We start from the raw sequence: 22,386 nt of genomic DNA on the forward strand, positions 1-22,386 counted from the left end.
AGTAAGGAATTGGAGGAAAAAAGAGAAGGGTTTTCACTGTAATTGCTGTTCTTCAAACCTCTGTGTTTCCATGCTCTTCAAAACCTTCATTGTTTTCTGGATCTGGAAGCTGTGCTATTCCAGTGTCACTGGATTTATTTCACTAGGTGTCTGAACTGGTCTTGAAGCATGAAACAGGTGTTTTGGGAAGAAATAAACCTAGATGCCCCCACCTCAAACCCAAAAGTCCGGGTGCCTCCAGCCCCACTGCCCTCTTGTTTGTTGGCTGCCCTACCAGGGGAGGCCCTCAGGGCTGGAGCACCTGGTCCATTTCAGCCCAAGATCATGAAATCAGTTTGCTTAGTCCCAACCTGCAATTGTTTTAATAAAATAGAGAGCACAGAAAATATCTAAGTATATCATGTGTAGAAGGGATAAATATCATTTTATTTTAAAAACTTGTTTCATGTAAGCTGGGTTGTAACGATAGCAGTTATATTAGCTGAGGTTTCACCAATATACAGAAAGTGCTTGGACCTTACGTGTACAGCTTGAAGGCTTTACGTACATGTATGCACCCATATAACAACCCTCAAACCGCAAATCTTTCCAGCATCCAGAGGGCCCCTTCCTGCCCTCTCTCACTCAGTACTCTTCCCCCGAGGCAAAAACACATTTTTTGCTCTGGGCGGTGTTTCCAAGAATTGGAAAACACTACTGGAGAACCACAGTAAGTAGAAGGTTATCCCTGGAGCTCCACCCCCTGCACCCTAACCCCCTTGGAGCAGGCCCCCACGGGGAAGGGACACGACCCAGCCAGTGGTGGTCACGTGGGCCACAGGAGCTGGGTACGTGACGGTCGCCAGAAGCCTGGCCAGACTCCCTCTGAAATGGCAGGGCCGCTGCCCAGCTGCTGGCCGGTCATTCTATTTACAGTCAACCTTTCCGGTTTGGGGCGACGGCCCAAGGAGGGCTATTTTTAAGCAGGGATATGGCCTGCAGGGCTTTCTGGGTGGTCTATGAGAGGGATTGGGTGAGAGGGACTGTCTAGCAATCCGCTTCAGAGAGCCCCGTCCGAAGAGGAACTTAAATGTTATCCCTAAATCCAGGCCCCAGACAAGAAGCTGGCAACAGCTGAACTGACAGGACTTGAGACATCGTCCTCCTCTGGGGCTGCGGAGGGCGGGAGTGGGGGGCGAGGGCGCTGAGAGTCATCCTCCACAGCAGTTCCCAACTGGGGCCCCCGGGACGGCACTCCTGAGGGAAGGGAGAAACAGATTCCCTAACACTCGAGGCCGTTTCCCGCCGGCCCTGCCACCCCGAGGCCGGGCCCGCTGCGCTGGGCAGCGCTTCCGCAGGCCCGGGAACCCCGGGCAGAGCTCCGGGGGGCGCAGCCTCCAGGACGGGGCTTGGGGAGCGAAGCGCGCCCTGCCCTTTCGCGCCAGGCGGGCGGGAACCGTCTCGGAGACCGCGGGTCCTCCCGAGAGCCCGGGGCGCTGCGGCAGAAGCGCCCCGGGCGGCGCCGTCAAGGGCACAGCAGGGAGCCAGCGCTGCCCGGCGTCGCGCGGGGATTGGCCGCGCGCGCCCCGCCCGCCCCGCCCCGGAGCCTCTTCCCCGCGGCCCCGCCGGCTCCCCTTACACTTCTTGGCTGTCTGCGCGCAGCAGGACGTGGGAGACTCCGGCTTCAAGGTCAGTGAAACCGTGAAACCGCTTCATTCCTCCAAAGCTGGGGCTTTCGCTAGGCCAGTGTGAGGGGCCTCGAGAGTAGTGGACCCCGGGGCTGAGGGCCGGGACGGGCAGGGCGCACACTGTGCCCCTGGCTTGGGGGAGTAGCGCGGGCTGGGAAGAAACCTGGCGGCGCTGCCTCGGCTGGAGCGCCCCTCCTGCGGCGGCACCCAGGCGCGGGCGATCCGCACCCTGCCTGCCGCTCCCGCCTGTGAAGTGTCTTGATGGGAAAAAATCTAAGTGCCACTGAATGTGGGGCAACTTTAACCTTCAGATTTCTTTCCCTTGTAACGCACAGAGACGGATCCATTTGTTACTGGGAGCATTTCTCTCCGCAGCAGCAGAAAGTGGTGCCAATCAGTGACTTGGGATGAATTAACTGAAAAATCAAAATTTTGAGACCCTTAAAAGGAGCTAAATTGGGCCCAATTTGAACTGGTTAATACTACCTGTAGAGATTCCGTCTGGAAATCACTAAATCACTGCTAATGAGCTAAGTAACCCTTCCCACCAAGTGGCATCACTGTTTCACCTCGCAAGCCCTGTTCTTTGCTCGGTTGGTTGTTGCCTCGCAGGGCATTAGCTGCCAGCCCTGTTCTTGTCCCTGGAGTGTTACAATCTGGAGTGGGTAGCCCCCTGCCTTTGAGGGCTCTGACGGGTGTGGTGAGTGACATTTGCCCAAACAACCCAAAACTGCTGTTGGCACACTTTGTGCACACTTTGCCTTGGCTCTGCGACCCTCTACAGGGTCAGCTGGAATCACGTGAGGTAGCAGATACTGCCCTTCTGAAAAGGCCACGCTGGTTAAACGGGCATGCTATTTCCAGAAGTGCGCTTGTCCCGCCTGTAGCTCTCGCACGCCCTCTCGTTTCTGAAGCGGTGCCCTTGGTCTCTTCTCTCTAGGAGAGCACAGCCATCACCTGAACTCAGCAAGGGGACTTCCTGACGCGGCAGGCCTTTGCAGGATTTGGGTGATGGGGGGCTCTTTGAGCACTCCCTCCCTCCCCTGCATTTATAGGAGCCTTTTCCAAAGACCCCAGCCTTCAGAGTTAATGGCTTCTGTGGGATAAAGCACTGTTCAAACAAAGCTACCCACAGAGAGCACAGAAGGAGCCCTGCATTCACCTCAGCAACTCTGCCAGCTTCATGATCAAATCACAGCCATAGAGCGTAGGGATAGGCCAGTCGGCTTTCCTAAAGGGTAGTGAGAAAGAAACTGGGCTGGGAATGAGGAGAAGAATGGGAAGTCCTGGGCTTTCAGAGGCAAGAGGGGTCTGATTTTGACACAGACTTTACCCACTGCTTAGAGGCCCTCGGGCTCCATCTTTGGTGCGGCCTACAGGGGGATTCATTTTTCTTCCCAGAGGGAACCACATGGAACCTTGCATAGAACATTCTGGGAGTTTCTGTCCACTGAGATGGGAATCTCGCAGGGAGCCAAGTCCCGAAGGTGACCGTTGAAGGTCATACCCACCTTGCCTGCAAAGCCACAGAGAATCCTTCCCTGGGGCAGTCCACTCCTTTAGAGCCTTTCAAAGGACCAGTGGGCTCCAAATTCTATTTTCTTGAAGACAATTTCTGACTTGTCTGGAGAAAGTCCTGTCTTTACAAGAAGGCCTTGGACAGGCTTCTGCTTTATGGGGAGGGATATTTTTGTTTGTTTCAAAAAGTAGATAAGGGATATTTTTACCTACTGATTTGAGCCACAGTTTCTTCTGGGCTTGAATTCTAAAGTATGTCTTGTACATCGTTAAGAGAAAGAACTATAATGCCAGAGATCCAGTCATCGACTCTAGTTATATAGTAATCAAGATGATCTAGAGATAGAACAAACACTGAACATTTGTAGACTATAGGAACAGTGCATCTGATCTTTGATCTTGAGGCTGCACCACTCCAAATAGATGCCCTGCACCCTTCTCCCTGATGCTCTAGATGCCCATTTCACCTGTCCTCTTTTGCCTAGAGAGGGATTTTAACCATCTTCTGCCTGTGACCTTTGACCTGCTGAATAGGATAGAGATACCCTTAGGTTGACCTTGTACCCAGTGGTCATGAGGTAACTTGAACTCTTTAGAATTGGGAGGGGATAGGCATTTTCTGCTGGCCTAGCATCATGGGAGTTTTTCCAGAGCATTCTGTGCAGCTGGTCCAGCCACAAGGACATCCTCTGTTTGGGGGTGGCTCTCACTGGATGTAAAGCTGACGTGCGGTCCTCCACTGGGCCTTCCACTGCTCCTGAACCCCAGGGAGCTCAGAAACACAGACACTGTGCACAGATGGACCAGAAATAACTCAGTCAGCAGAACGCACACGTGGCATCTCCATCTAGGATATGCAGGACAACCAGGGAGCTCAGAACTGAGGCAGCGACAAAACCCAAGGCTTCCATGTTCCAGGATGGTACAGGGCAGACAAAACCCTTAGACCAGCTCCAGGATTCCCAGAACACCTGCCTGGGATGGGGCTATATGGCCCTTGAGCATTTTCACAAAAAAAAGCTTAATGTTGTTTTGTTGTTGTTTTAATGAAGAGGAAAGGTAGGAATAAACACAGTATCATCACCTTTGGCTCTGCCAGGCTACTCTGGACCCCATCCAGAAGGCTCCTTAATTGGGGAGCCTAGGAATTCTGCCCATATTTAGCCTGATGCTATAAACAATGTTTTTCAAATCAGGAGCTCCAGGTTCTACAGAGTGTGAAAGCTGGAGACGACCTCCTGCTTTTCTCCAATGAAATCCCTATTTCTGTATAAGGAAGAGGAAAGGAGGAAAGAAGAAGAGGAGAGGAGAGAGCAAGAAGCCTGTGCCCACTGCCTTAGAGAAAGCCGAGCTGCCCAGCATCCCCAGCATGACCTGGCAGTCACGCTGGGCACCTCCCCTCAGAGTGGAGAGGGCAGAGGTATCCCTGGCATCCGGTACACTTCAGCAGAAGCCCAAGGTCAGGGAAAGAGATGAGGCTTATATTACTCTGGGACTCTAGGGAGTCACGTGTTCTGAGGTGACAACCCTGTGCCGAGGCACTGCTGTGGTGAACGCGTTCTAGGGCTTGGGGGTGTAACTGGGTGGAGTGATCGCTCCTAGGGTGATGAGGTGGTTTCCCTCCCACTGCTGGTGCAGGGCTGTAGGCAACATGTGGTCCACAAGGAACTTGAATCCAGGGCTAAAGCCAAACCGAAGTTTGAATCCCAGCTCTACCAAGGCACCAAATCTGGAACAGGTCACTTAACTTCTCTTGACCTTCAGTTTCTCCATTGGCAAAGTAGCGCCTCCTTGGCAGGATAGTCGGAAAGACTGAAGGGGCAGAGATGGGAAAGGACAGAGCCTGCCTAGCAAAACCTGCAGGGGAGGGGTCCTCATTGCAGGTACTGTTAGGGAGGTGTCTGGATCTAGTCTTCCAAGCACGTCCAGTTAAACTAGAAGAAGATCCTGCGAGCCCAGTGAATTAAAACCATTTTGTGGGCACTGATATTGGTTTTGTTGGGTTTCAGAGGGTGATCAGTGGGACTGAAAGCACATGCTGGGGACCTCCTGGGCCAAAGTCTTGTTCTCAGACATGTGACAAAATAAAACAAATGCTAAAAATGTAAGCTAAATTGAAGAAACATTCAGAGAAGGGGCAGACCCGTGTGACTGCGCTGATCAGGGCCCACTTCCAGGAGGGAGCGGTCCTTAAGGCTCCTTAGGGGGAAAGGGACTCACGTTATTCCAAGCCTACGGCCTGCATGCCACTTAATCCTCCCCTCTTGCCCTGGGGAGAGGTCACAACACGCCCACCTCATAAAAGAGGGAAGAGCTGAGGCTCAGGTGGGTAACAGGAGCCCAGCTGGGCTTGGAATCACCCGCGAAGCTTTCTCACAATACACATATATGGGCCCCACTCTTGAAGATGCTCATGCCAAAGGCAGAGCCCAGAAATCTGTATTTTTAACACACTTCCCAGTTGACTTTGTTTTAGCTTTTTACTTTTTTTAATCCCATGCATATTTTAACAAGTGACACAATAAGGATTTCTATTAAGAGAAAATTAATAATCTGCCTCCTCCAAGTCTATTTTTCTGAAGTATACATGTTAGCATTTTGGTGAATAACCTTGAATACTTTTTTTTATGTTCATACAAATACATGCAACTACATACTAACATGCATACATACATATATTGTCATTACAAAATTGGAACCATTCATACTCATTATTGTGCAAGGTTTTTTCCCTTTTCAGTCCAGAAATATGTCCTAAATGTTCATCCAGGTCAGTAGAGGCCACTTTAACTCATTCTTTAAAAGCTGTAGAGCGGGCCGATGTAGTTCAAGTGGTTGAGCACCTTCTTCCCATGTATTAGGTCCTGGGTTCAATCCCCAGTACTTCCCACGCCCTCCAAAAAAAAGTTGCAGAATATCCCATTGTCTAAATGCGCCACACTCCCTCTGATGGACGGTTTATTTCCAGTTTCTTCACACTACAAACAGTGCTGTGATTAACCTTCCCATACCTCTCTCCTTATATACTCACAGCTTTATTTCTACAAAATGATTGTCCAAAAGTGATGCTGGACCAGCCAGTAAGCGCATTTTACATTTTACTGGACGTTTCCTGATCTACTTCCCTAAACGGCTGTAGCATTTCACGGTCCAGGCCAGGGGATTCTGACCACAGGCAGGGTGAGGAGTGTGGTGCCTGCTGCCCTGGCCACCCAGCCAGGGGGAGGTGCTGGGCCCTGCTACCTGCAGAGCTTCCCTCTTCTCCCACTGCCTGGCCCGCGGCCTCTGTGATTCTACGTCTTTCATCGTCTGCTCAGGGTAACACTCCTGAGCAGAACTCTGCAGGAGCCTCTTGAGACCCAAAGAATCCCCGCATTGCCCTCCAGCACAGGCCTCCTTCTCCTTCTCCTTCTTCTTTTTTCTTTTTCATTTTACATTTGAGAAAACAGAGACTGGAAAGGCAAAGTACTTTTCTCAAGGCAGCAGAGCACAATCCGTGGCAGAGCTGCACCCGAGTCCAGGCTTCCTGGCTCCAGAGCCCCTGCCCATAATGCTGTCCGTGTCTGTCTATAGGAGTGAGCTCCCTGTCACTGCTGGTGTGCAAGCACCAGGGAACGACGCCAGGAGGGGATTTAGAAACAGGGCAGAGAGCTGGACAATCATCACTTTTTCTAGTCCAGACTTCTCTTGTAAAGCTCCACTGTTACATTTAGAAGACATTTCCTCTGGCATATTTGACAAGTTCCCCCAGTTCATGCTGAACACCACCCCAGCCTGCTCCCAGCCAGGCGTCCCCGTCGTGGGGAATGCTCTAGGCGGAGCCCGTCACTCGTTAGAAACCCGGGCGTCTTCCAAGACTCCTCCATGACCTTCACCCCCACAAGCACCCTGAGCCCACAGGCCAGTATCTCGGGAATTCTTCAAAGCATCTCTATGAATCCTTTGCCACTATCATGGCTCAAGCCCTGAAAATCTCCTGCCTGGGTTACTCCAGGAAATTTAGACCTGACTTCCCTGCCTCTCCCTCCTCACCAAATTAGTAATTTTGACAAAGAACTTCTAGCATTTATAAGATGATATCTGTATTTGGCATTTGAACTAGGGGCTCATTTAATCCTCACGAAATTCTTACAGGTAGGTACTATTATTCGACCCATTTTATAGGTGAGGAAACTGTGCAATGCTTCTCAAACTATCTGTAGCAGAGGGCCAGTTTAATTTTGTATCCACAGCAGAGCAAAACATTTGTAAAATACATTAAAACTCGATTACTAGGAAAATCAAATAAATAAAGACATACAAATATAAGCTCAATTTTTAAAAATTAGATGAACAAACATAAAATTGCCCGTTATCAAACCACTGTAAACGTTCCGATGTTTTCATCCCAGTTTCTATACTTAGCTGATATGGGCGGGTAACAGACCATAGACCACACTTCAGCAGCTCTGGTCCAGAGTGGTCAACCTTCCATAATCTAGTAAAATGATTCCTCTGCTAAACATCCATGCTGGTTCCTCCCCACCTCTGCAATCCAGCGCCAGGCCTCAGGGTGACTTTCTTCCGGTCTTGGCACTCTCTCCTGCCTCTTGTGGCTCCCTGCCTCTGCATTCTGTCCCCTCCGGCTGGAGTGCCCTCCCCTTGGCCACCTAGTAAACGGACTTCCTCAAAGATATGCGCCAGGGTCACCTCTTCCAGCAAGACCTTTCCAATCCACCAGGAAGATTTGGTCTTTTCTCCTCTTTATTCTCTTTGTTTTCATCCTTCTGGATTATAATGATTGGTCTTTGCCATGACCAGTCTTCCCCATCAGACTGTGAGCTCCTTGAGGGTAACTCCAGAATCGGGCACAGGGACTAATTTTCTAATGTTTGTTGTATGGATGGATGGATGGATGGGCTGATGGCTAAGATGCAAGACGTGTCTCTTGGGCTGTAACGTGATCCCGGCTGTGGAGCTGCCTCGGTGCTGAGTGCTGGGCATTCACAGGGTCGTTGGTCTCCATCCCATTCATATCAGTCCCTGGTAGCTTCAGGTGTTCTGGACTCTGGAATTAGTCAAGGTTGTTCTTGGGACATTTGGGGAGAGGCAGCCACCACAATTCTTGGCAGATTCAGTCGCAGTTTAATGCAACTTCTACAAATTTCAGGAGAATTATCTTCTTCAGAGTCCCTCGTGAGCCAAATTTGGATTAGAGGTAGTGGCCCAGGAAGCCGTGCCCCTTTCCTCAACCTAGGCATACGATAGGGTAGTGGGAAACTTAGCTCTTCCTTCTTCTCTTCCTTTCTGCAGCATTCAGAGGTAGGTTAGGTCTGGTGTGGACTGAGGGTGGCAGCCATCACCCCCCTCCTTTGCCCCTTTCTTTGCCTCCAAGAAAGGCAAAGCATACAGGCATCCACTGACAACACATGGGCGTGCTGTATCCATTGTTTCCCCTTGAAACCTTCACAGTTCTGGGACTTAAAACTAGTCCCAGGGCAGGTGCATTAAGCCCAAACTAGGCCCCTAAAGCAGTACTTGAACATTCTGAGCCTGCACGAGGGTCTGCCTTCCCAGGGTTCCACAAGGCTCTGGTGCCCCCAGTCCAGCACGTACCACAAGGTTTCTGGTCACCCTGATTAGGGTGACCAGAATCCCAGCATTCCTACTCATAAAGTCTGTAATCTCCAGCAAGTTATTTAATCTTTCTCTACCTCCATTTGCTCATCTTTAAAATGGGATTATAAGAGTAGCTACATCATAGACCTGTTGTGAGGAGAAATGGGCCACTACCCATAAAACTCTTACAACTCTGTGCCTGGCACTTAGTAAATGCTATGCAACTGTTCACCATTATACTCGTCTCAGACTATGAACCCTAAAAGCTGCCACACAATAGGCACTTAAATATTTACCAAAGAGTAAGTTTAAAAATGCCTATCTTCTTATACATGCCACGACATGGATGAACCTTAAAGACATCATGTTGAGTGAAACAAGCCAGATAAAAAAAGGACAAATATTGTATGATCTCACTGCTTTGAAACAACTAGAATAAGCAAACTCCTAGAGTCAGAATCTAGAGTAGAGGTTACCAGGGGACAGGATGGCCGCAGGGAATAAGGAATTAAGGCTTAAATTGCACAGTCTCTCTATGTGGGGAGATGGAAAGTTTTCGGTAATGGATGGTGGTGATGGGAGCACAACACTGTGAACATGGTTAGCTGCATTGAATAATGTATTTGATTGTGGTTCAAAGGGGAAATTTTAGGTTGGATATATGATACTAGAATAAAACTTAAAAAAAAATTCCTGGAACTGCACATCACAGACAGTGAACCCTAAGTGAAACCGTGGACTATAGTTAATAATACAATCATAAAAATGTGCTTTCATCAATCATAACAAAAGTACCCCACCAATGTAAGATGTTAATAATAGGGTTGTGTGGAAATCCTACATCTTACACATGATTGTTCTGTAAACCCACAACTTCTCTAATATAAATAAATGAATGAGAAAAATAAACCATTAAAAAAAATAGAACTGAAAAAAAAATCTTCACTTTCTCATCCTCCCCTCCGCTCTCTCCCTCCACCGCTGTCCGGGAAGGCATCTCCCTGCAGCTCCTCAGCATCGTTCATTCTGACTGACCTTGACTCACCCACGCCCGTGCCCACAAAGCTCCGGAGGTCTGAGTGCAGGAAGCCTGAGGTCACAGCCTTTGGCTCCATCGCGTTGCCTGAGTGCTGCCTGGCAATTTGACCCCGTAATTACTCCTCTCCTTCCCTGTGGAAACTATTGAGAGAAGCCATTCACATCCTTGAGAGACCACAAAGGGCTGAAGCAGCTAGAACTTTCTGGCAGCTCATTCCTTGGGATATTAGGGGGTCAACTCCATCCAAACATATTGTAATACTGTTTACTGTAAAACCCTTTATGTAAAAGTAAGATCTTCATTTAAATGAGTGCTTGGGGCAGACCAGATACTCAATATTGATGATTTCCTTTCAGCTGTGTGACCTCAGGCTGCTGCTTAACCTCTCTGTTTTCAAGCTCTTCCACCTGACATGGTAGACTATATTGGCTGCTTAAAGTTGTTGTGTGGGATTCAGTGCAAAAGTTCCTGATCCTTGAAAGTACTGTACGCTCTAATTTTCCACCCTCTCCTCCCCCTCCCCAAATTAAGATATGAAAGAATGCTTTAGGGATTACAGTTATCCAACAGTGAAATGGGTTGCTCTAGGAGGTGGTGTGGTCCCCAGAACGCTGATATTTAAGGGGAGCCAAGGGGAAGGGATGTGCACTTAAGCCGAGCTAAATGAGCTTTTCCAACTAAGTTCCTCTGACTGTTACTTCACTCACTCAGCTGGCATTTATGAGAACCTGTCCTGCCCTGGGCAATGGGCTTGTACCTCAGGGAGGCTAGTCTCTCTGTCTTTGGGGTGTGGGACCAATTCAGAGTGATTGTCCACAGTGACCCCCGAGTAAAGTTCTGCTGCCTTCCTGACAGTGTGCTCCCGGCACACGGTGGAGGGGGCGCTCAGGAGCCAGTGAGGCTGTTCCTGGCTTCCTTGGCATTTGTTCCTCATCTGACACCCGCCCAGTCTGAGAAGGATCCTAAGGGAGGCCGTGCCCATTTCCTCGCGGGTGCTCTGCGGGGAGGCTTCCATCTGTGATGGGCAGGGCAGTGGGGGGCTTTGCTGGCTCACCTGCCGAGAGCCTGAGGGCGGGCACGGGGCTTCCAGGGTCAGTCAGCCTGTCACAGCTGAGAGCTCAGGAGCCTGCCCTGGGTCAGCCCTGGCTCACGAGCAGCGCGCAGAGACCTGAGCAGGAAGATGCTACAAACCAAACCTGCCAGCCTCTCGGTCGTTTTTATTGATAGGATTTCAAAACCAGTGGCTGAAAGGAATGCGTTTAGTGTAATATAAGCAGATGGTGTTATGTTTTGATCCAGCAAGCTGTCTCACAAAATTGATTCTAAATTGGCTTTGGTAGCAGGACTAGGACTTGGGAGCAGATAGAAGGTGGGAAATGCTCCGAGCAAAGGAGCCAGGCCAGAGGAGGACGGTGTCTCGGGCTGGAGGCAAAGGGTACGCTCAGCTGCAGCTGTATGCCTTGCCTGCAAAGGGGATACATGGGAGGCTGTGGCATTCCCTCCTCTAGAAATCACTCAAAGCACTGCCACAAATAATTATATGACGTCAAGGAAGAAACACTTGTTGAGCAGCTACTATGTGCTAGAACTGTGTCAGCGCCTGTCCTTGAAGAATTTACCCAACAGCTGGAGGTGCACTGCAAACAGGGAGAAGTTCATTAACACTACAGAAGATAGCTGGCATTTCAGTTTACCAACAAATGTCATAAAAGTGTGCAGCACAAGTGCAAGTGAGTGAGCTGTCAGTGAGTGTTTTGGGTACTGAGAAAAACCAACCACCTTGGCTGGAAGGAAACAGAGTCTGTGGAGACAGGACCAAGCCGTGGTCCAGTCAGGCAGGGAAAGACGGATAGCCAAGTCCCAACTGGATGGGCAGGAAGAAGCAAGAAAGAGTAACACTTTGCCTACAACAAACAGTATGATTTATTGAGCACAACAGCACAGCAGCAAATCGATATTGAGTGTATAATATTGGAATATATATATACACACACCCATATGTAGGCATTATATTTCAAATTGAGATCATCAATCTGAATGTCAGGTTGACCACTGTGTCTGGGCCCCTGTGACGGTCCCTGCACAAGTGTGTGCATATATGTGTCTGTACGAACCTTCACAAAATTCCTGATGAGCTTAGTGGATTGATATTTGACTCTCTCCCCAACAAAAGGTCAAAGGACATGTTTCCCTTTGCCTCATTACATGCTCTGAATGGCCTGGGGTGGGACGAGGGAGGATTATGGACCATCAGCCAGTGGTTTTGAAGTTTTCTGTCAGTCCTCCACAGCGTGGACCAGGCATGTCACTTTTCATGAACAGAAGTCACAGGGAAAGTGAAATTACGTTCCTTAGTGTAATGCATCGTGACTCAAAGCAATCACAAGAGATTGCCTGACGTAATTGCCTGCCTCACATCATTAATGTTACCTGCCACTCTTGCCATGTCCTGGGGCAGACGAACACATCATCGATGTGAGTCTACCTGCCTGCCCAGCCCTGCTCAGGTGCAGATGGCATGATGCTGCTGAAGGCCTTGGCCTGGTGGTAAGACAAAGCAGAATCAGCACGATGCCCAGGATTCCCAGAAAGAGCTCTCTGTATTCATGACTGTGCAGTGCTGGAAACTCCACGCTACGTATACTACATACTGCATAGTCACACGAGGCTACTCTACCATAGGCTATGTTCAAAGGAATTTGAATTTTGAAGACAGAAGAATTTTGGATAAAATACTCTCTCTTATCTGGAGTAGACTTGTTTACCCTAGCAGGCACCCAAAGGATGCCATTCTGGTGAGGCTGTGATTTAGTTTACCAGCAGCCTGCCCTTAAACACTCTCATATCCTCTCCGCTTGCACTTACTGGGTTCTCCTCACCCTGGGAAAAAACTCAGCATCAAGGCACATACCTGAAAGATGTTACTTTATCACAATGTAATATAGGAGAGAAAACAGATCATGTGATTCTTCATGTAAGCATTCCTTTGTGTGACCATGCATCCCATTTCATGGAAACCTGCCTGTTAAAACAAACACCATAAAATGGGCTGACTTAAACAATGGGAATTTATTGGCTCACAGTTTTGAGTTTAGAAGTCCAGAATGGAAGCATCAGCAAGGCAATGTTTTCTTCCCAAAGACTGTGGCATTTTGGGGCTGGTTGTCAATGATCCATGGGTTCTCGGCTTTTCTATCACATGGCGATGCGCATGGCGGTGTCTTCTCCTTGATCTTCTGTGTTCTGCTGACCCCTGGCTTCCTCCAGTGGCTTTCTCTCCATGTCCAATTTCCTTTGCTTATAACCGCTTCATCCATTTTGGATTATGGCCCACCCACATTCGGTCTGGGCACACTTTAATAACATCTTCAAAGATGCTATTCTCAAGTGCGGTCACACCCACAGATCCGGGGGTGGAACCTGAACATGCCCTTGGTGGGGGACATGATTCAATCCCTAAAACCCATCTACTGCCTTCCTCATCCTGCCTCCTACTCCTCAAATAACACTTTTGGAATATCTAGTACAGGCTTGCCCTGACTTCTACCTTTGATCACCTTAAGGCCGTCAGGAAGGCTCACCCTTCTTCCCTAGCTTTGGCTCAAGGAATCAAATGGCAGGTACAGAATCTCTGACATCAGTGGCTGATCAAGGTCCCAAAAGCACCTATCCCAAGGTTCTCCTCTCAACTGCCCACCCACTTTGCCATCCTGGACAAGTCAGGACCGAGAAAAGAGGAGTGAGGGGGGACTTGACTACCACTGTGACAATGGAGGCTGCTAGTAATGTGAAAAGACCGTGTCATGTGGAGTCAGACAGACATGCGTTCAGATTCCATCTCTGTCACCCCTGAGCAATGTGACCCTGGATAGGCATTTAAGTTTATGGAAGAGTGTCTGACTTCATCTATAACATAGGGACACCTGCACATAATGTGCCCGGCAGAAACAGGAACACAATGATTATGTATCCCTTTCTCCTTTCCTCCTTCTAGTGAAAATATTACTTGTTTGGCAAAGACATAACTTGGCTGAAGTTCTCTGGGGTTGGCAAAGGCCCTGGGAAGTAACTTCAGGCTACAGGGCCACCAGCATTTATAGCAGTCTCTATAGTGGTGTCCAAATGGCCAGACCTTAGCGCTATGTCTTAAGTGGGGATGGTAAAGTTGAGGTAGGACAGCCAGCTAGGTGAGAGGAGCGGCTCAGAGACTGGGCAGCAGGCAGGCAGGCAGAGGGTCTGCAAGGCCAGGGCTGAGGCTGGAGCCAATCACCAGCAGATGAGGAAACAGGAGCTGTAAAACTGAGCTAACATCTACATCTAGCTACAAGTCCTAAACTCATCCAAAACCACATCCCGGACTTCTTCCCAAATCTACTTCCACCCCCAGTCTTCCCCAACACACAAAAAAAGCCTTGCCATCAATCCAGTGTCACCCTTGATTTCTTCTTGTCTCTCACTTCCAAACCATTAGGAAGATCCATCAGTTCTACCCCAGAATTGATGCAAATACATTCTCCGTCATCATCGTCACTGACATCACGTGGGCTTGGACGCCTCGTTCCTCACCTGGCCCACCTCCAAGGCTCTCTGACTGGTTGCTCTGCTTCCACTCTTACCCATGCCCCTCTAAGCCATTCTCCGCATGACAGCCAGAGTGAACCATTGTAAATGGTAAAATCCAATCAGCCGGCTCTCCTGCCTGCAAGCACTTCCATGATTTCTCTTCACTCAGTGGGTGAATTCCAGACTCCTCACCAGGGCCTCAGGGCCCTGCCGGTCCTAGCTCCTGCCCACCTCGCCAAGCTTCTCTCAATCCACTTTCTTTTTGCTCACTGTGCTTCAACCTCACTGACTGCCCTTCTGTTCTGGAACAAGTTAAGGTCTGTCCAGCTTTAAGGCTTTTGTGCTTGCTGCTCTTTTTGCCTAATGAGTTGATTTAAAAGTAGGCAATACTCCCACTTTCTCTGAATAATACCCTGTTTGCTTTCCTTTATTCACTCTCCCTAACCTATAATTACTTTACTGCTTTTTTGTTTATTGACCATCTCCCCCAAATAAATTATAAGCCCCAAGAAGAAGGAACTGTGTTTCTCTTGCTCACTATTGTATCATCAGATTGCAGGCTCTCAGTGAACAGTGCTTTAATGAATGAATGCTGTGCTTCCTGCTGGGGTTGGTAGCCCATAGTAGGCCATCACTGACCTAAGATTTGCAGGGAGCCACAGAGAAAGAGGTGCCAACTGGGTGGGGACAGTCAGGGCTGTGAGACCAGGGAATTGAGAACTGAGAACTGTGAGACCAGGGCCAGAGAGCTGAGCAGAATGGTGGGAAGGAACTCAGGCAACAGAGAAGTTTGGAAGCCAGCTTCCTCAGCCTCATGAGACCCAGCAACCAGGGCTACCTGTGAGTGGAATGATAGTGGGCCAGGGTCTGCCCTGGGTTGGAGGCTCTCTCCTTTTGTCAAACTGTTAACTGTGAGCTAGAGGGGAGGCTGGATCCCCCAGCAAAGAATAAATCTAAAGAGAAACATTTGAGAAACAGAGACACAAGCTTCTTACATGATGTATGTGAGATGCTCCGGCCTCTTGCAAATCCCTCTGCCTACAGGAGTAGAGCCCACAGTTAGAATGTCTGGACGCTGAAGCTTTTATCCCAGGGAGAAATATCATGGCTGCTCTCTCCCTTCATCTTCCCTCCCCAGTGATCTCTTAACAGAAGAGTTCAGTAAGTTACGCTAATGCTTGGGGGAATGGAAGAAATTGAAAAATAAAATAGATTTTCAATGAGCTTCAGATTTCTTTTTGCTCCACACTTTTCTCCCAGTGGTTCCACAAAATACACTGACTCATAAAACCACCCTGTTTGAAAACCAGGCAAAGCCAAATACTGACTGCTTTTGTGGACCACAGATTACCTCTTACATACAAATGTCTTCCCAGTTTTATTTGTTGCCATCTGTGCCAATAATAAAATGAGCCTCTTCTGAGTGGGGGCTGCATCTATAGATAGTGCTTATATAATATTTGGGGCCTGACAGGTAACAGGGCAATCTGAAAGACAAAGCAATGTTATGCTTGTGCAGTTTTTCCAAGACTAATTTTAACATGCAATAGAGATTTAGTTTAGTCATGAGGAATAAACTAAATAGAGATTTAGTTTAGTCATTGCAAACCTGGCTTTGGGTCTTTGGGGATTGTAGAGCAGCAGTTTCCAGGATGACCAGCTTGTTTGATGAGACTCTTCTATCTCAGACCCAAGATGATTGGTTGGGACATTAAGAGTGAAATGTAATGTTTCCATGTATCTCGGTAAGAGAGAAACAGAGTCAAGGAATCAGGAATTCTTCACCAAAACTTTAAGTGAAATTTTTAAAAAACGCAACAAACTTGAGTCCTGCCATTCTCCACAAGGAAGCGAAGCTGGGCTTGCTACATCAAAGCCTCCCAGGACTGTGGGCGTGAATCGTGCAGCTCTGCTCAAACACCAGTGTGGTGTCAAAACTCTTGGAAGTAAATTTTTTCCCAGAAACTAAAATATCGACATGGTGACACTTCAGATATTAATGTTGTGAGCCAGATATCCCTTACAGTCACCTTTGCAGGGAAGAAGGCCTTGGAGACCACCAGTTGTCCCTGGAATGCCATGGAGAGCAGCCCCACCCCTTCCTCCTCGCTTTGCTTTGCTTCTTCAGATTTTTGTTCTCAAACAGGCTCTAATATGAACACATATTAATTGATATCAATTAATATGTGTTCATATTACCTGTATTCAGGTAATTGAAGGAAAGGAAAATAAAGATCTAGACATTTGGGCCAACCTCAGAAATGAATTCATTTCCTTTTACCTTAGGGAGACCATACCGTGGCTTATTTCTTCATTCATACTGCCTAGAAAGAATTTCAGCAAAGCTTATTTTAATATGACAAGTTTTGTGGTAAGCGTAGGCCTCTGTGCTTAGGAAGCAGATTGGAAGATAGAGAAGCAGAGAAAACAGGCCCAAAGGATGTGTGTTAGTGTCATCTACTGTCATGAGGGCCATGACCAGTAGGGGCAGCTCGTTGAGGAACCCCTTCCTGCTCCCAAGAAGGGAAATGACAACAGCCCCAAGTCTGGTAGCGGGAAAAGAAGCGCATGTGGTGAGATTAATATGGGGCCATTACACGTCCTTAGGACGACTTAAGACATGGCCCATTTCCTTGCCTACTTTTAGTAATTTATGCTGTCTTCAGGATTGAGAGAATTGCTTTTAGACATTAGCACAGAAGAAAGGCTTTCTGATTGTACTAGTCAGCCAAAGGGGTGCTGATGCAAAGTACCAAAAATCTATTGCCTTTTTTAAAGGGTATTTATTTGAGGTAATAGCTTATAGTCACAATGCCATAAAGAGTAAATTAATTCCCTCACCAAAGTCTGTTGCCACATGTGGAGCAAGATGGCTGCCAGGGTCTGTGAGGGTTCAGCCCTCCTCTTCCTCCTAATGATCTGTGGTCCCAGCTTTTTCTGATCTCAGCTGTAGGCTAGCATAAGGCTCGTCTCTCTCTCTGGGGCTCAATTCTTTCCAGGCTTTCTCACCTTTTCAGGGCTCTGGTCTCCTCAGCTGCAGACTATCAGGAGAAAAACTTGGCTCTCTCCCTGGGGCTCCAGCGTCCAAAACTAAACTGTCTGTGTTTTCCTTTTCCATGTATTTACTTCCCTGTCTTTGATTGAGCATCCATTTATATAGCCCACAAAGGGCGGGGGGCAGTGTATTTAAACCAAGTTACCTGATGATGTGGTCAAATAAAGCCCTAGTCTTGATTTAATAAAGTAAACGTGAAACCTCTAAATCTAATACAATCTAATATGCCTGGAGGAATAGACTAGTTTACGAACACAATTCAATATCTATTTTTGGAATTCATAAACAATACCATACTGCCATACTGATCATTGGATTTCTGGGGCTAGAGAAATATCCTCCTAAATATTTTCAAGGACTTTTCATTTTTTAGGTTGAGACATTCAAGTTTCTCCCTAGTATTGCTAAAACTGATGCTAAATAGGGAAAAGATGTAGCTTAGTGGTTGAGCTATGGGGTCCTGGGTTCAATCACCAGTATCTCCAAAAAGAAAAGAAAAGGAAAGGGGAAAGGGGAAGGGAAGGGAAGAAGTGATAGTAAATAGAAGCTTCTAGGTGGGGGATCTTAATAGCAGGAAGTTGATGGACTGACCCAAGTTCCCAAAATTCAATCAAAAAAGAAAATGGACCTCAGAAGGCTAGTTCAGAATTATGTGGAAGGCCATGCCAAGCTCACCTTATTAGGAGGATTTATCCTTTAATGAGTGGCCCAGTTTTCAGCTATAGCCATACACATCAATGAGCTCTTTGCAGCCACCTACTCCACCTAAGCTGAGAGCCTTTTTTGCAGTGTCCCAGGAGCCTTCTAAATGTTAAGGGAGGTATTCTGTGCTTTATTGAGACATCACGAAGAGCAAATAATGAGAGAGCACTGAAAGCTATGTGCTATATTCTTTACTCAAAGACCCCTTTTATATAACTCTCTGCTAGGTGATACTCTGGGACTAATGGTCCATTCTGATCTTTGCGCAGTAGGAGACTTCACAGGCTATGTGGTTTGGCGTACTTATCCTGATTTTCATGCTTATATATTTATTTTTATTTATGCATGCTTTCCTCATTTTATCTAGTGTCATTTTCCTTCTTCCTAAAGTATATACTTTAATAGTTCTTTTGCTATTGATCAGTTCTATATCTGCAATTGTCAATTTAATTATCGTTTTTGAAGGAAAGTTTGACTAGGTCCCAAATACTAGTTTCATAATTATTGTCACTTAATCACTTAAAGATATTCTTTGCCTAGCTTCCATTATTCATGGTCGAAAAATCAGCTGGTGTTTTTCATTACTTTATAGATGAAAAGTATATAGATATACTTTACTCTCTGTTTTTAAAATGTTGCTCATATTTTGCAGTTTCACTGTTGTCTAGGTGTGGATTTCTTTTTATTTTCTTTGGGCTATATCATACCTCTTGAATCATGGATTCATCAATATAATCAGTTCTGGAAACATCTCAGTCACTTCTCTTCAAATGTGATTTTTAAATTTCTCCATTCTTTTAGGACTTTTTTAGATGTATATTTGACCTTGTCATTCTATCTCTCATATGATTTAATTTATATCTCACATTTTCCATTTTCTTTTTCCTCTGTTACATTCTGGGTAATTTCTGAAGATATATGTATCTTCCAGTTCATTTATTCTGTCTTCAGCTACATCATATCTAGAAGTTCAATTTGGTTCTCTTCCAAATCGGTTTGGTCATTCTTAATAGACTCTTCTTGCTTGCTCATCATTGTGATTCCATCCTATGTATTTTTGAAACATTCCACATAGAGCTAATCTAGATTCCTATTGGACAATTTCAGTATCTTCAGTCATTGGAGGTCTAATCTGTAGTCATTCCTTCTGTTAACTCTCATTCATGTGTACTTGGTGATCTTTGATTGAGAGTTTATTACTTGATCTTAATCTGTTGGAAACCAGGACCTAATCTGTGTGTACTCTCCTTAGCGAGGATTTGAGTCGTCTTCTGCTGGGAGTCAGGAGCCAGGAGTCCACTGTCCTTGGACCACTTTGGCCCCTCTCAAGGGGCCTAATTCAATGCAGGTGTCCCAGACCTAACTCCCTCACCTTGGAGCTGGCATCCTGACCTTGGTGCTCAGGTGGACATCCACTCTCAAGATAACCCAAATCTCTAGGCCTATTACTCCAAGCTCAGTTGGAGAAATTGGGGGTAGGTTGTCCTCAGAAATTTCCCCTATCTCTTTTGAGCCTGAAAATCCACCCTATCCAGGTCTAATTGTTGCTCAGTGGCAGAGTCCAAAGGAGCAGCTGTCCTGTCAAATAGCTGGAAGTGGAAATATTCTTTTTTTGTTGTTATTTTTCTTATATTAATGGAAAAAATGGCATGGACATTTGCGATATCTAAAGCAACCCAGATATCCCCAAGTTGTTTTCTTTTGTTTTTTTTGTTTTTTTGTTTTTTTGTTTTTTTGTGTTTTTTTTGTGGGGTAGGGGAGGAAAAAAGAGAAAACAAAAAAAGCAAAAGTAGGATATGGGATCCTGCAGTTCTTTCTCTTGCCTGTTGCGCTCTATGTTGTGGTTCAGGGTCAACTTGTGCAGCTGTCTAATCCAGCTTCTTTGCTTTCCAGACTCTCTTCCAAGAGGAAGGATGGCCAGTGCCTTCTCCAAGTTGCTAACAGGTCGCAATGCTTCCTTGCTATTTGCTACCTTGGGCACCAGTGCCCTGACCACTGGGTACCTGCTAAACCGGCAGAACATGTTTGCTGAGGGCCGAGAGCAGCACAGGCTCTTCCCTCCAAGGTAAGTCCTCTTGGTATAATCACTCCAAATGCAACCAGATATATGCTTTCCCCTGCTGGGAACTGTCAGCAAGTGTGCCTCTTTTTGCCTCTGAAGATGACTAAGTCAAGCTGATAATAATTTTTGAGACCTCATTATGTGAAACAAGGAACTGCAGCAGCAGCCTTCCTGCCTGGGAGCTTGCAGTCTAGGTGAATTGTGATAAAAGCTTATAGTTAACCTTTGTTGAGCAATGACTAGGTGTTTAAGCACTTTATATGAAATACATATTTTATTCACCTTAGTATTCCTATGTGATATAATGGAAGCTAGAAAAAATTAAGGCGTCCCCAATCTCACACAGTTAGTGCAATTACATGTAAATCCAGGCACTCTGATTTCAAACCCATGCTTTACTCACTTCTGGAAAATGTAGTTAAAGCACTGATTTTAAGTAAGCATTAGAGGACATTACAGATGGGAAGTGGACTAGTGGCACCAGGGAGAAGATAAAGGGCATGTTTTCTTCCTTGCACACTGGAGTTTGAGTGGTTTCCCACTTTAAGGGATTCCACATAGGCTAGTGTGGATGAGGGAGAAGAGCAAAGCAACGGAGGTATTTCTTAGAGACATTTACAGGCAGGCACGATTAACTATATCTGTGCCTGTGATGGTCCCAAACTCTGTATTCTCCAACCAATACATATCCTAAGGTAAAGCAGCACCCCATTTGACTTCTTTCTATATACTCACCCATCTGTTTCAATAGATAGGCACTGTTCTAAAAGAAGCAAAGCCCCTGCCCTGATGGAGCTTGCATTATAGAGAGAAAACAGATAATACATCAACTTCTATGTGGTTCCACCTGCAGAGTTCCTACCCTCTCTGCCACATGCCAATGAGACGGCAATGTGGATGTTATATTTTACCAAAATTTCTAGATTATATATATATAAATAAGTGGTCTGCATATAATTTCTACTTCTTTGCTATTTATTTTCATTCTATCTCATCTTTACGTGAGCCATACTCTGTAGGCTCCTGCAACCAGCATCGTGGGTCAGGCCCTTTTCTCTGGCAGATCATGGTACTGAGTGTTTTTAACCTTGACTTGGCTTAAGCCTTGACTCCTGGGCAGCTCTAGCCAATTGTGCCTGGGCCTGCTGGCTGAAGAGAGCCTGGTGGAAGAGCAGCAGAAAGTCCTTTCACAGGCCCTTCCCACAGGTGTTGCTCACTGGAAGCCTCTCTCCTCCCCCTAAAGTGCAGACTATCCTGATCTGCGCAAACACAACAACTGCATGGCAGAGTGCCTCACCCCGGCCATCTATGCCAAGCTCCGCAACAAGGCGACGCCCAGCGGTTATACCCTGGACCAGTGTATCCAGACTGGAGTGGACAACCCCGGCCACCCCTTCATCAAGACTGTGGGCATGGTGGCTGGTGACGAGGAGTCCTATGAGGTAAAACTACCCACCAGGTCCTGCGCCTGCTGGCTCCTCAGTTGAGTAGGGTGGGGCTCACTGACCCAGAGAACTTTTTTTTTCCATGGGTCTAGCTTTCTACCTTCTCAGGAAGGGGTCCCACAGCGGGGAGCTAGCTTCAGCAGAGCAAAGCTACTGCTATTTCCAGTAGCAAAGCATCTGGAATGCTTTCTGGGACAAGGACTTCTGCGGCTTCCCAGGAACAAGCCCTCCTTTGCTGCTGTGCTAGTATTCCCTCCCAGTGAGGAATGAATAGCAAAACGGAGCTCCCTGAGCTTTTCAAGGGAATGAGTTGGTTGAGAAAAGAAAACAAACAAAAACCCCACTGATGTGCATTTATCAATAAAACATTAGGTCTGATGTTTTGTGACTGGCCTTTCTGGGGGGATAAGGAAGTTAGGTTCCTTTTGTCTCTAGTTTAGCAATTGCCTTATTTACTATTGATTAGACTGAAACTGTAGCCCAGACTCCTGACCATGTCTCTTGGAGAAATCTCATGATTTCAACATCCTCATCCTTAGCCCAGAAGGACAGAATGGTCTGCTGAGAGCTGAGCTCGGCCACCAGGATACATCTCCACAGAGAGCAGCCTCTAGGCTGTGGCAAATATCTCCACCCTTCTCTCTGGTCGTACCCTTCCTTGCCCTTCTGCTGTGGGGGGCTAGAGGCAGTTCCCTGGAAGACAACCAGGAAGAGGAGGGAGGGTGCCATTTGGACAG

The 22,386-nt window shown here is 47.0% G+C and overlaps 1 protein-coding gene across 1 annotated transcript in view; it reads left to right on the forward strand.

The window, feature by feature from the left end:
- Positions 1-1,584: 1,584 nt before the first annotated feature.
- The window catches only part of CKMT2 (creatine kinase, mitochondrial 2), a 29,674-nt gene continuing 8,872 nt past the window's right edge, over positions 1,585-22,386 (forward strand). The window contains exons 1-3 of the mRNA XM_004455901.3: positions 1,585-1,668; positions 20,036-20,207; positions 21,448-21,646. Of these exons, the coding sequence (XP_004455958.1) occupies positions 20,056-20,207; positions 21,448-21,646 (351 nt within the window). The 5' untranslated portion in view covers positions 1,585-1,668; positions 20,036-20,055. The remainder of the gene's footprint in view (positions 1,669-20,035; positions 20,208-21,447; positions 21,647-22,386) is intronic.

The sequence above is a fragment of the Dasypus novemcinctus genome, chromosome 2, assembly GCF_030445035.2.
Source record: "Dasypus novemcinctus isolate mDasNov1 chromosome 2, mDasNov1.1.hap2, whole genome shotgun sequence".
Taxonomy (NCBI): domain Eukaryota; kingdom Metazoa; phylum Chordata; class Mammalia; order Cingulata; family Dasypodidae; genus Dasypus; species Dasypus novemcinctus.